At 55.9% G+C, this 13625-nt stretch overlaps 2 protein-coding genes across 7 annotated transcripts in view; one reads left to right on the forward strand and one right to left on the reverse strand.

The window, feature by feature from the left end:
* Positions 1–8074, forward strand: Coro6 (coronin 6). Of its 2 annotated transcripts, XM_027426671.2 has the most exons (11): positions 1–422; positions 1534–1791; positions 3201–3323; positions 3739–3868; positions 3963–4144; positions 4745–4864; positions 5803–5907; positions 5999–6144; positions 6470–6527; positions 6626–6856; positions 6945–8074. In XM_027426671.2, the coding sequence occupies exons 2-11, from the start codon at positions 1594–1596 to the stop codon at positions 7068–7070; spliced, it is 1419 nt and encodes a 472-aa protein (XP_027282472.1). In that variant the 5' UTR covers positions 1–422; positions 1534–1593; the 3' UTR covers positions 7071–8074. The 2 variants fall into 2 exon arrangements, with proteins under 2 accessions (XP_027282472.1, XP_027282475.1); XM_027426674.2 differs by lacking the exon at positions 4745–4864.
* Positions 8022–13625, reverse strand: part of Ankrd13b (ankyrin repeat domain 13B) — a 21787-nt gene continuing 16183 nt past the window's right edge. For 2 of the 5 annotated variants that reach the window (XM_035447351.1, XM_035447350.1), the window contains exons 8-15: positions 12070–12151; positions 11160–11224; positions 10818–10948; positions 10548–10705; positions 10268–10420; positions 9997–10160; positions 9850–9926; positions 8022–9422 (exon numbers count right to left, since the gene is read on the reverse strand). In XM_035447351.1, the coding sequence (XP_035303242.1) occupies positions 9023–9422; positions 9850–9926; positions 9997–10160; positions 10268–10420; positions 10548–10705; positions 10818–10948; positions 11160–11224; positions 12070–12151 (1230 nt within the window). In that variant the 3' untranslated portion in view covers positions 8022–9022. Of the gene's footprint in view, positions 9423–9558; positions 9636–9816; positions 9927–9996; positions 10161–10267; positions 10421–10547; positions 10706–10817; positions 10949–11159; positions 11225–12069; positions 12152–13625 lie in introns of all 5 variants that reach the window. The other 3 variants (XM_027426664.2, XM_027426662.2, XM_035447352.1) reach the window with 3 other exon arrangements.

Here is a 13625-nt window from a genome sequence, read left to right on the forward strand (position 1 = left end):
CACTCGCGGTGGCTCCCAGTCTCGTTGCCCCGCTTTGGGCGGAGCGCCTGGGCCTCCTGAACCCACAGACGAGGGGCGAAGGGAGACGCGCGCAGGAGCTCGCACACCCTCCAAGCGCACACACGCTGACTTTCCCCGTTTTTCCGGCGCAGGCGAAGTTGAGACGCAGGACTTTCCCGCGCTGGACAGGGCGTGGCCGCTTTGGCCTGGCCCCGCCCCCCGTCCGGCCCCGCCCCCAGGTTGATGGCAGCAGCAGCTGGGACTGCAGCGGAGCCGGCAGCTGAGAGCCGCAGGCAGCGGCCGGAACGCGCGACCCAGCGCCGGGCCCCGGACGGCGCCGACGCCTCCCTCGGCCCCGGCGTACCCCGGCCCACTCCGCAGAAGAGTCGCTGCGAGAGCACCCCCGCCCGGCTTAGGACCAGGTACCCCCCCCCCGCTCCGCCACCGCAGCCAACCGAGCCGGCGGGGTCTCTGCAGGGGGCAGAGGTCTGCGCGTCCCCCCCCCAACCCGCTTCCACGCCGCTAAATTGGGTCCGGCAGGGCGGACTTGGTGTCTATATTTGGCCGGACAGCGGCTAGCGAGGAGACACCTAGTCTCACAAGAACGCACTGGCCGGGCAGGAGGCTCGGGGAGGGTGCGGGTAGGCCGGGCTTCAGGCCTGGGGCCGCAGGAGAGGTTTGAAGGACACAGGGATGCCCCGGCTGGGGAGGGGCAGGAGGCAGTTGGCCTTTGCAGAGAGCCTGGCGTGTCCCCTTGGGCAAAGCAGCGTAGCCGAGGTCCTAGCTCCAGAAAAGGGACCTTACCTCCTGACTGGTGCACATCTGGTCCTTGCCGATGGGGTCGACAGCCCCCACTCTCAGGAGAACCTACTAGAAGCCCCAGCACAGGCACAGGGCAACGCACCCAAAGACGCCGGACTAAAGTCTGATATTGGTGTCAGATGGCCATAGTCGGGCTTCTCGGAGAAGCCAGTGCATGGTGGAATGGACACGGAAGGGAGCGCCACCTTCTACTGCCCACTCCCACTCACCCCCCACCACGGGAGGAAGCCGATGAAGGAGACAGGCTACTAACAGGCTAACAGGAGAAACGTTTTCTCTTGGCAATTTAGCGGCAAATTTGTAGGAAAAGACCCATGAGCCTGAGCTGTGCCAGAGATGAGAGTTTGCCATCTTGATGGCTGGAGTCCTAGCGCCACAACTAACCTGGAACTAAGGTCCAGTGACTAAAAGAGAGTGCGTTGAATAGGGTGTCTCTAGGAGGGACAAAGACTTGCTCATCCATGGCCAGCAGCCAGAGGGGACTCACTGATATTGCTCCTCAAAACAGTCCGTCTCCCAGGAAGTTTCAACGCTACTTCAGCCTCCATTAACCCCCTAGCCTGTGTGTCTAAGAGGTCCGATTCCCCATCCTAGCCCCTCAAGTTAAACATTTGACAGGTGACAAAGATCTGCCTCCTACTTTGGTCACTTTGAAGGAAACTCCCTGGTCCTCACCAGATAATTCTACTCACTTACTCCTCCCTCCCACAGTTCACCGGATTAAGGACCAAGGTGCCTCTAGGCTCTGATACCCCTATATTTGCCCCAGCCATGAGCCGGCGAGTGGTTCGGCAAAGCAAGTTCCGCCATGTGTTTGGTCAGGCAGCAAAGGCCGACCAGGCCTACGAGGACATCCGGGTGTCCAAGGTCACATGGGACAGTGCCTTCTGTGCGGTCAACCCCAAATTTCTGGCCATTATTGTGGAGGCTGGAGGTGGAGGTGCCTTCATTGTCCTGCCTCTGGCCAAGGTGAGGGGAAGGAAGCAACTGGGTGGGGGGGAGGCACTGGTGGGGCCTCTGGGTTATCTCACAGAAGCTGTTCTCCCCTCCCCCTTCCCTGAACAGCAGTAAGGGGGAGGGGGACTATGCCACTCTCTAGGCCATGCAGCCCCTGTTCCCAGCTGGGACCAAGATGGGAGTTAGTGATGTCGATGGTTGGGTTGCAGCAGAGCCAAGCAGTCAGAATCTGACCTTATTTCTCCCTAGTGTGTGAGAGAGGGAGAATGTGTCAGGTTCTAGTTCTGGTAGTCGGGTATAAAGAAAATAAAAGGAAAGGGAAAAAAATACATAAAGCCAAAGCCCTCCTTTGCACACTAGGAAAAAGGGCCAGGCAATGTCTGCCACCTTTACAGACACTTGGCCATCTCTACCCCAGGATAGGTACCCCAAAGCATAACCTTGACCTAGATACTGACCCCTGTACCTTGCTAGAGGAGGTCCCACAAGTGGCAGGGTCAAGAAGAGGCCTGACAATAGCCTATGACTCACCCTGGACAAAGCAGACACCATCCAGAGACACCATCCCAAGGACTCAAATTTCAGCTAGAGTCACCTCCTCCCCCAGTGTGACTGCCATTTAGCCACCCTCTCTTCCAAACAGCATGGTCTGGGCCAGTGCCAACCCCTGCAGAGTCTTCATAGCTCCCAAGATCACCTCATGAAGACAAAAGGAAAAGTGGGTCCCCAACCCTGGCTAAGGGATGTTAGGCACCAGGATTGCCTGCTTGAGGTTCCAAGTGAAGCCAAGGGAAAGATCGCTCCAGGAGCTCGGACACTGCCCTGGGGTCACCCACTTCAACCTCTTCTAGGAACTTTCCACAGATATCCCAGCTTGGCTTAAGTACAGCCTCCTCACAGGGTGTGTGGGTACAGGCCTGTGAGCCCAGCACTGAGAAGACCAAGGCAAGACCAACATGGGCTAATAAACATAATGAGACCTTATATTTAAAAACAAAAATGCTCTAAGTGTCTCTGGGTTCTAGTGTCTTGCTGTGGGTCCTTTATTAAGTCACTATGCCTCACTGATCAGATTCCCTTATACAAATGATTTCACTCTGTGCATGTTCAGCGAAGTTCAAAGAGTGAACTGGATAGGGTTAGAGGCTAAGAGGGGTCTGCAACACAAAATAATGATACAGAATCGACAGGTAAACAAATCCAGTGCCCACTCCAAAACCACATACAGGAGGGCCTGGGGATGCAGCTGTGGTTGTGCATTTGTTTAGCAAGTGCCATCCAGGTCCCAGGGTGTGCACATGCGTGTATGCGCATGCATAGGTGTGCATGCGTTTGCGCGCGCGCACGCGCGCACACACACACACACACACACACACACACACATAAATGTGGCTTCACCTCTCCCTCTCTGACCCCTCCAGACAGGACGAGTGGATAAGAACTACCCACTAGTCACTGGGCACACTGGCCCCGTGCTGGACATTGACTGGTGCCCACACAATGACAACGTCATCGCCAGTGCCTCAGACGACACCACTGTCATGGTAGGAGTCAGGGGGATGCTGCCAGGCTGGAGAGGGGAGCAGGGGATGCCTCACCTGTACTGGGGGAGGTGATAGATGGGCAGGCACCAGGAGCCCTGCCCTGCCGGTTCCCAGATTATTTTTAGTTAAATACATACCCACTCCCTCCCAGAATGCACTGCCTAGAACTAATTATAACCATGGACAATTTGGGGCCCAAAGAGCAGATGTACAACACTCTGAAATTTCCCTGACAAAGTGAATAGGGAGGTCTCAGGAGCCCTGGCGGTGCTCCCTGGTCCCCAACTGCTGCTTCTCTGTCCTGGCACCACCACACCTGTATTTAATTGATGCTTTCCACTCAAGAGGGCCACAGCGCTGAGGGGGCGGAGCCATCCCTGTATCCCACCTACTTGTTGTCTTTTCTTCTACCTAGGTGTGGCAAATTCCAGACTACACCCCTGTGCGCAATATCACAGAACCTGTCATCACACTTGAGGGCCACTCCAAGCGTGTGGGCATCCTCTCTTGGCACCCCACTGCCAGGAATGTCCTGCTCAGTGCAGGTCTGGGGGGTGTTTCAAAGGATCCCTACTATAGACGAGGGTGGGAGTGAGGAAGGACGGGGCCCGGGTAACCATGCCTGGACACTCTGGACAGGTGGTGATAATGTGATCATCATCTGGAATGTGGGCACTGGGGAGGCACTGCTGAGTCTGGACGACATACACCCTGACGTCATCCACAGTGTGTGCTGGAACAGCAATGGCAGCCTGCTAGCCACCACCTGCAAGGACAAGACCCTTCGAATCATTGACCCCCGGAAGAATCAAGTGGTTGCGGTGAGTGCCTGGGCTGGCTATTCCCTAGCACCCGCTGCTCAACACCAGCTGTTAGCACCTGGTACCCACTGTCATCGGAGCCTCTCTTCCCAGCTGTTACCTGTCCCATCCCTACTCCAGAGATTAGTCATGACCCCCTCACCCCTTACAGGCTTTACAGCCTAAACCCCTGCCCTGAGTAAGCTCCCAGACTGCAACCCTCTGCCTGTGCCTGTTCGCTCCCCTCCCATGCATCTCAGAGCTCCGAGGAGGGCTCCTTGCTTTTAGATTAAGGGGAGAAGCTGGAAACTCCATCCTCCAACCAGAACCTGCATGAAACCCTCTCCTCTCAAACATCCAACACCACCTTCCAGGGTCTGGGGCTTGACCACCAACTGACCCCCTTCACACCCGTTGACCCACTGGGTGGGGAATGAAACAATCCTCAAGCATTGCTTGTCCCAGCTGGGTGCCCTGAGTGGGCGATGGCCCAGTCCCCCAATCCTGGGCAGCCTCCATCTAACCTGGGGTATGGGTGTGGGAGACATGCATGTTTGCCTGGAGTGCGACTGGGAGCCGGGCGGGAGGGCGGGTGCTCTAACCCACTAACCCTGCGAGCAGGAGCGAGCCCGGCCTCACGAGGGCGCCCGCCCGCTGCGGGCCGTCTTCACCGCAGACGGGAAGCTGCTCAGCACCGGCTTCAGCAGGATGAGTGAGCGGCAACTCGCACTCTGGGACCCGGTAGGCCAGGCCGAGCCGTCGGAATGGCTCGCTTTGCAGGGTCAGCCAGGAGCACCCTCCTGAGCGGTGGCCCAGCCCAAGAGGCCCAAGCGGATCACCTGGCTCCCTTGTGGGTAAAGCCCCACTAACCCAGGGGAGCCAGCAGACATCACCTGCTCCAAGGATCAGCCTTTGAGGGAGCCTAAGGTCTGGGACCTGCTGGGAGCTCCGCACCTCCTGCTCGGTTCCCGCCCTGATATTCTCCAGGCCAGGGTCCCGCCACTGACCTCCGTGAAGCTTCGTTCGCCCTTTCCCCACCCCACCCCCACCCACCCCCACCTCAGGTTGGCAAGGTGGTTGCTCAGATCTCAGTCTTCCCCAAGGCAGGCAGTAGGGTGATGCTCCTCCCTTCTCCCCCTCCCCCCCCCCAGGAGAGGTTTGCAGCCCACGAGGGGATGAGGCCCATGCGGGCTGTCTTCACGCGGCTGGGTCATATCTTCACCACGGGATTCACCCGCATGAGCCAGCGAGAGCTAGGCCTGTGGGACCCGGTAACACAGCTGGAGGCTTGGGGTGTGTGCCCCGGGGGCTGGCATCACAGGCCAGAGGCCAGGGGCCAGACGCCCCGCACCCGCAGGGTGTGCCCATTCTGACAGGGCTGAAGGTTGCCGCCACTTCACACCCGACACTACCCAGTTTTGCCGCGTCGCCTGAAGGATCTGGCGCTGGCGCCCCCTCCTGGTGATGCCTAGTCCCTGGGGGTGGTTTGCTGTGGCTGCATGCAAATGCACAGGGTGTACTTGAGCGAGGGAAACGCTATGATAAGTCTAGGAGAAGAGAGCCTGTAGCTCTCACCAAAGCTGCCTTGGGAACGCATGGAATTTTGAGTGGGTATAAAGCAAATTCTGAAGCAGCCCGGGAGGATGAGCAGGGCTGGTCACTCTTCCTGTCATCGGCAGAACAACTTTGAAGAGCCAGTGGCCTTGCAGGAGATGGACACAAGCAACGGAGTGCTACTGCCATTCTATGATCCTGACTCCAGCATTGTCTACTTGTGTGGCAAGGTGTGCTGGAGGCTGGGCGGGAAGGACCAGGGCCAGGAGGCAGATGTGAGGGCCCTGTCTGGCCATGCTTCTGAATGGCCTGATTTTGCAGGGTGACAGTAGCATTCGGTACTTTGAAATCACGGACGAACCACCTTTTGTGCATTATCTGAACACTTTCAGCAGCAAAGAGCCGCAACGGGGCATGGGTTTCATGCCCAAGCGGGGGCTGGATGTCAGCAAATGTGAAATCGCCAGGTCAGCACGTCAGCCCCTTCTAGCCCCCTGCCTCTGTTCCTCGTGTCAGCTCTTGTCCTCCAGGCCTTCCCCCCATTGCGCTGCTCTTTGGGAAAGAGAAGGAAGCCATACTAGTCTTTTTCAGCGACTGTCCCAGCGCCCACTAGCCTGGCATTCCGCCAGAGGTGTTCTAACCCGAAAATGATGATGCGTGTAAAGTGCAATGTGCACGGTAGTTACTCAGCGTATTGGTTTCCAACTCCTTAGTCCCAGACATGGCTCTTTTAAAAAGAACCGGGAGACAGCAAGGGTGTTGAATTCCCTCCCACCCCCCTTCACCTCATAGGTTCTACAAGTTACACGAACGAAAGTGTGAACCCATTGTCATGACTGTACCTCGAAAGGTAAGGAAGGAGTCTGGCAGGGAGTTGGTTGGAAAGCATCAAAGGCAGCCATCCAGTGCCCAGCTCACACCGGCCCTCCCGTCCACCCCACCCCTCAGTCGGACCTGTTCCAGGATGACCTATACCCAGACACGCCCGGCCCTGAGCCAGCCCTGGAAGCAGATGAATGGCTATCGGGTCAGGACGCAGAACCTGTTCTAATTTCGCTGAAGGAAGGCTATGTACCCCCCAAACACCGCGAGCTCCGTGTCACCAAGCGCAACATCCTAGATGTGCGTCCACCAGCCGGTCCCCGGCGCAGCCAGTCAGCCAGCGAAGCCCCCTTGTCGGTAAGCTCTAAGATCTGACCCACTCCACCCATCTCTAGCCCCTGCCTTCTGCTCTCTGCCATGGTCTTCTCTGCCCTCCACATATCAGCAGCAGCACACCTTGGAGACACTGCTGGAGGAGATCAAGGCCCTTCGCGAGCGGGTGCAAGCTCAGGAGGAGCGCATAACGGCTTTGGAAAACATGCTTTGTGAGCTGGTGGATGGCACAGACTAGCGCTGCGTATGTGCGCAAAAGCTCTGCACGCTGCAGACCGGATGGGAGCAGGGCGCACAGACTGGCAGCACTGGCTTTTGGTCTGGGACTCTGCACCCTGCTTCCTGGGGTTGGGATTAGGGGCGAGACCAGAAAAGAAACTCCGTCCCTCATAGGAGGTCTGGGCACACCTATCTTAAGTGGCAAGGACTGAGCTCCGTACTAGGTCCCTGACTTTTCGATATGAAGCCTAGAGGGAGCCTAGGATAATGCCAGCCTTAGCAATGGTGCTTAGGGGTGAGGTGGTGTCCCTCGCAATCCCTTACCCTGGGCAGGGGAATCGCTTAGTGTGTTGACTGGGGATACTGCCAGGCTTGGGCTTGGAAAATCAATGGAAAGTCAACAGGTATCCCCGGAGTCTCAGGGAAGTCCCTGCATTTCTCCTAATGAGCTCACTTGATTTCCCCTACAGTGTGTGGGGACAGATGGGCAGCACCCCTTTTCTGTTGCTGGCAGAGTCTGGCCCCACTGGCTTCAGCCATCCATCTATGGCAGAGGGCTCTCCCTTCTTCCCACTTCCAGAGATGGCAGCTTCTTGGAGACAGACAGACCCCACCAGAGAAATCTCAGAATTGGCATAAGGAAGCAGGTCACACACACACACACACACACACACACACACACACACACCATACACCAAAGCCTCCAGCACTTTGCTGAATCTGCAAAAATACTGACACATACTTAATGAAATGTTTTACTAAGTACAGGTCTGTGCCTCCAGCATAGATGGCTGGGGACTCCCCCCATTCCCTTTTGGGAACCCTGGGGAACCCAGCAAATGCAAGCTGGGCTGAGGACCTGCCAGGCAGCTTCTCACCCTAGGTCAGCCATTTTTGCATTGAGGTTCCAAAGACCCTGTCTCCCACCCACCGTAGGCACTCCTTCCCAATAAAGTTAGGTAGAAAAGCCTCTGGTTTGAAACCTCTTTATTTGTGCCTCAGAATCAGTCTGGTGCCCCTGGCATCGGGGAAGGAAATAGGAAGAACAGCATCACTTTGTTGCTATTTTCTTGTCCCCCTTTTGTGCCCCTTTGGAGTCCCTGACAGAAAAGCCAGCCAGGTGGCCCCAGGACAAGGGTGTGCGTGGGCCCCTGCGGGGTGGGGTGGGGGAGGGGCTGTGCTTCTTTAGGTGGGTAGGGCGAACAGGGAGAGCCGGGGTTAGCACCATTGGATAACGGGTGTTAGTCAGCCCCTGAATGGGGACAAGAGGGGTGCACAACCACAGAGGCTAGCAGCAGCCGATAGGAAGGGGTGGGTGGTGACAGTGGTGCCAGGGCCCTGATCAATGCCTCTGTGTCGGGTCTAGTGCTTGCCCCAAGCCAATATGCTGCCCCCACTCCCCAAGGCACCATGAGGGAATCAGGCCTTGCCCAGACTAGGGGACAGCTTAGACACACTCCCTGATCACAATAAAAGACGTGCTGTGGGCATGGGGACTCCCATTTTCTGGCTGCCTAAGGAGAAGCTGGGACCACCCTGAGACACAGGACGGGTGTGGGAGCTGGGGGAGCTGGGCACCCCGCTAAGTGCACTTGACGCTGAAATGCCGGGGTGGGGAGGGGCTGGGCCCTTGATGTGCTGGTTTGTGTCTGGGACAAAGCAGCGACACAGCACGAAGGGCGATCAGCTGCCTCCCAGGGTGAAGAGCTGAGATGCGAAGGCTTTAGGGGCAGTGTCCGGGAGAGGGGTCAGTGAGCAAGGAGGAGGACCGGCCAGAAGGAGCAAGGGACAGGGACGATGCTCCTCTCAAGGATTCATTTCCTTTTCAATACCACCTGTCTCCGCCCTTGGACAGATCTGAGCCCAGGGAAACGAACTGGGGTCACCGTACAGCAAAGCAGGGAGAGCGGCCATGCCTCTAGGGCTCTGGCTTGGGAAGTTACTCCACGCCTGTATCAAACCCCGGGCATCTCAAGCCTGGTGCGCCGCTGCACCCCCGATGCGATGGCTCCAGACTCCAGCAGCAGCACGGCAGGTGCGCAGACCCGGGTCCTGCGCGGAGTGGGTGAGGGTCCGAGCAGAGGGCGCTACTGTTCGGTCAGCGAGAGCCGCAGGATACGCTCCAGCTCTTCCTCCTCTTGGCGTGCTCGCCGCCGCCTCTCCTCCTGCTCCTGCGCAGACAGCTCCATTGCCAGCCGCAGCTGCTCGTCGTAACTCCGGAACACGTGGCTGCTGGAGCCGGGACCCGGGCTGGGCCGAGGGCTGGGCACTGCTGCCGGGGGCACCGGCTGGCGCTGCGGCGTGGGTGGGGCGCTCCTGGGGGTGGGGAGGATTTGTCGAGCGCTCCCCGCTCCCGGCACACCTGGGACACCTGCTCGTAAGCAGGGCAGGAGACATCGTGGAGGCCCCAGGGCTGGGAAGACTTGCCACCCTTCTAGGGGAGGCCACGGGTCTCGCTGGGCTGTCCTGGCCCCACCCGGTGGCAGCAGATCCCAGGTCCCGCCAACCTGTCTGTTGAGGGTCTGAACGTCCTGGGAGTTAGGTCCCTGCTCTCTGCACATGCCTGGAGCACTGGCCACCCACCCTGTGCCAGGAAAGGGGTTTGGCAGAAGCCATCTTGATAACGGGTATTTGATACCAGATGGAGCCCTGCTGTAGGCACTAAGGGTTCTCTGGGCCTAGCAGGGTTCCAGTGTCACTGTGCAGTCTGACGGGTTAGTGGGAGTCTGTGCGTGTGTGTTGGGGGAAGGAGAGGGAATAAGCACCTCTATGTTCTCTTCGGCCTCCTGGGCACTGACCTGTCCTGTCGGCGACCTTCATAGGACATGGGGTGGGTGCCTGGCTTGCTGTTGGTTAGCGCCTCCCAGATGGTGACCTGGGGGGAGGGGCCTATTAGCCGTGCTTGCCTGCAGTTGGAATGGCTTGGAATGGCGTCAGGAACACACCTGGTCATACTCACTGCCCGCCTCAAGCAGGCTCTGCTGAATTGCAAACTGCAGCAGGTCGTCATCTTCATCCCGTGTCGCAGCCTCTCGCTGGCCACCCAGCACGCTGTAGCCACGGGGGGCCTCGAACAATGCAGGGGAGATCTCGCAGCCGCGGCAGGAGGCTGGGGGCGTGGGCCAGGGGTCAGGTGTGGAAGGGCTCACCCTTGGGTGTCAGGGAAGGGAACAGAGCTTGAGAGGGCGGGGCTCTGTGGGGAGTGGAGAGTCTCACTGGTAGAACTGGAGCTGCTGACGCTGGAGGAGTCGCTGCCAGGGGAGGGTGTCTCACAGCTGGGGCTGCCTCGAACCGAGGGCACTGGCTCATCGCAGCCATTGAGGTTCCCAAAGGTGATGCGGGCATTGAGGATGTGAAAGATCGGGATTTCTAAGAACAAGGAAGCCATTAAGCACCCAATACTCCCTCATACCTTAGATCCACTGCCCGGATTGCCTCTAAACCTCACTCTCCCAAGTGGCTGAGGAGAAATGGGGCATGGAGCCCGGGCACTCACCAATCTTGACTGGGAAGCCAGGAGGCAAGCGCAAGGTGATGAAGTCCCGGAGCTTGGCAAAAAGTGCATTGCTGACAGCCATGAGGTCAATGATGGGAGCCACCTGCTCACACAGGGACAGGGGATGCTCCTCACACAGCCACAGCTTGGCCTTGAACCTGGTCCCCCAGATCCCAAGGGGTAAGGGAAGCTGTAGGAAGTCATGGCCTCCTAGCATGTCTTAGACCCCTGTCCTGCCCATCCCTCCCCAGAAAGAGCAGGGGGCCTCACTTCTGTGTCTTGGTAGTCAGTTCCATGGGACGACCCATGTCCCGGTTGCCAAGCTCAAAGTTGGGGTTGAAGTATTCCTCTGCAGTGATGGCAGTGGGATTGGCTTGGCTCAGGGTCTGAGTGATCAGGGTCTGTACCACACAGGAGGGAGGCCTTAGTCCCTGATTCCAGGTCAGGGGTTGGTGACACAAGCCCCTAATCTCTCCTGCTTCCAGCACAGAGCTGACATTGGCTTTGTGAATAGGAAGTCCACATAGGCCATGGTAAGCAGGATGCCACCAAAACTCCTCCTAAGCCATACCCACACTCTTGAAAACAGTAACACCCCTGACACACACTCACCCCATTTTGGGGGCCCCCGTGCTGCTCAGCAATTCCCAAGAAAGACTGCAGAGGTGTCTTACAACCTAGAAGAAATGTGGGGCAGAAGGGGATACTGTGGCCTCATACACATGGTTGCCTCATCCAAGGCAACTATACCCAAGATCTAGACTGTTGCCTGAGGAAGGGGTGTGGGTAGCTCTCACACCCCACGTTCCTAGCCACTTGCACCTGAAAGTGATGAGGACTCTTAGGAGCTGGGCCTAGGACTCACTGCAAGCTTGGATGAAATTAAAGGGCACCTAAGCAGACATGGTGGGTGGCACTTTAATGCCAGCACTCAGGAAGCAGAAAGGAGGGTGGGTATCTGTGAGTTTGAGGCTAGCTTGGTCTACATCAAGAATTTCAGGCCAGGGTACATAGTGAGACCCTGTCTCCCAAAAGTGCCGCTCTCCAGGTTAGTGACCTTGGATAGCAAACCACCTGTCATCTTTTGGGGAGTATGCGTGAGTGCTTTTCTTTAGGCTTGTCCACATTAATGACTTCATTTTCTTCTCATGTAAGGTAGTAATTACTTGTCTCCACTTGAGACAAGTTAAATGATGCCCAGTGAATGTGTGTGAGATGAGCAAGTACACAGACTCAGTGGCAAGGCTCTCTGACTTTCTTCCAAGGTTTTGAATCAGATGACTAGATTAACCTATAAATGCCATGCATGACATTTCTCTCTTAAATTCAATACAGACATTAATAATCAATCACTGAGCCCAAATGAGCCCGAGCAGTCTTCTTTGCAGTATGTTAGGCACCTATTTGAACCTATTTGAATCTGTCTGATTGAGCCGTCCTGGCACTGGGCTGCCAGAGAATGCTTTGAGGGCACAAGACCCTCCCTTTCTACAGCCTCCCCCATGTGCCTCAAGCTCATTACCTTTGACCTTGCCCTTGTGTTGTTCTGAAAGATGCTCTGTCCGTGTCCGGGTAATGAGCTCCACATTGGAGGCCCCATACACCTGAGAACAGAGAGGAAGGGGCTTGGAGACAGCTCTGGTGCCCACTTTCAAGAGAATTCTGAACATTCCTCCAATAAAAGTCTTGGAGGGGATCTTTGCCTCAGCCTCTAGGCATGGAGGCAAGTAAATATAGCAAATCATTCATCCATTTACTTATTCATTCAACTTTTTAATGGTACTTGGGATTGAATTCAGGGCCTCCTGTACAGTAGGCAATGTTCTACCACTCAGCTGCAGCCCCAGCCTAGGCTATCAAACATTTTGGAGGAGCAGTTAGATACCAGCCATTGAGAGAGATGTCGGGGACACAAAGATGAACAAACCTGACTCAATCCCTGCCCCTTTGAGAGTCACATTCTAGTTGGAAAGACAAGAAAATATTGTTATAAAACAGTGAGATGATGGCACCCAAGGTCCCTTGTCTGAGCATACAGAACCAGGGAGGGCTTCCAGGAGGAGACAACATGTTCAGAGTCTTAAAGCCTTTGTCAGTGCCTTCGCTCATCATGTGCCAGGGAGGTGGCATCCCACAGTGACAGCTTTTTAGAGGCCTGGCTTTGAGGTCAGGTAGCCAAGGTGTGATCTCCAGCTCTGCTGCCTATAATTGCACATGTCACTTGTAAGTGTTTTAGTGACTAGTCAGTGAACCACCGCAACAATCATGGCCTCATCTGTAGGCCAGAAAAACGGCCCAGCAACCCCTACTCAATGTAGTACTAAGATTAAACGGGGTGCTATGGAGAGGGCTCAGCACACAGCTGTAAAGTGGGATAAGAGCACCTGCCCGGTGTGAGGAGGAAATGTGAGTAGTATAGCTTTCTCCACAACCACACAGCTGTCAGAACAGAGCCTTGGACATGACTCTCCTAAGGACTCTGCAAATGCCTATAGTGGGAATCTAGTAGAGTCACTGTATCTAGGGTAAACATTAGAATATAAATAACAGTTGTTTCTCACTGTATCTAAGGTAACACTTGAATGCACTAGCGTTTGTTGGAGGTACCTAGACCTTGAAGATCATAGTAGAGAAAAGTGATTGTTTTCTATGCTTTATAGAATTGTTTTTCTGAAGGGGTTTTCCATGCACACATGACTTTGGTCACAAGACTATCCCAGTACACTTGGAGGTCTTGAATTATTGGGTACTGCAAACAGGACACAGTAAGAACTAAAGGCTGTGGAGGTGTGATTATTTCCTTCAGAGAACATATAGAATAGATCAAAGGGGACTTGGCTGAGGAACTTGTTGGACCCCAAACACAGCATCTGTGTATAAGCAATAAATATGCTTCTGAAGGAGGTTTGAGATTTAGCTCACAGAAACTGTTCCTCCTGCTGCCAGAGAGCCTAAAATTATATTCTGGGGTGATTCTCATTTCTTTGGAGGGCCCATGCAACAGACCACCCAAAAATGCTCCTCTCCTGGAATGACTACTGGTCTCATGCCTTCCCTCCACGCTGCATTGCCACAAGG

The sequence above is a fragment of the Cricetulus griseus genome, chromosome 7, assembly GCF_003668045.3.
Source record: "Cricetulus griseus strain 17A/GY chromosome 7, alternate assembly CriGri-PICRH-1.0, whole genome shotgun sequence".
Taxonomy (NCBI): Eukaryota; Metazoa; Chordata; class Mammalia; order Rodentia; family Cricetidae; genus Cricetulus; species Cricetulus griseus.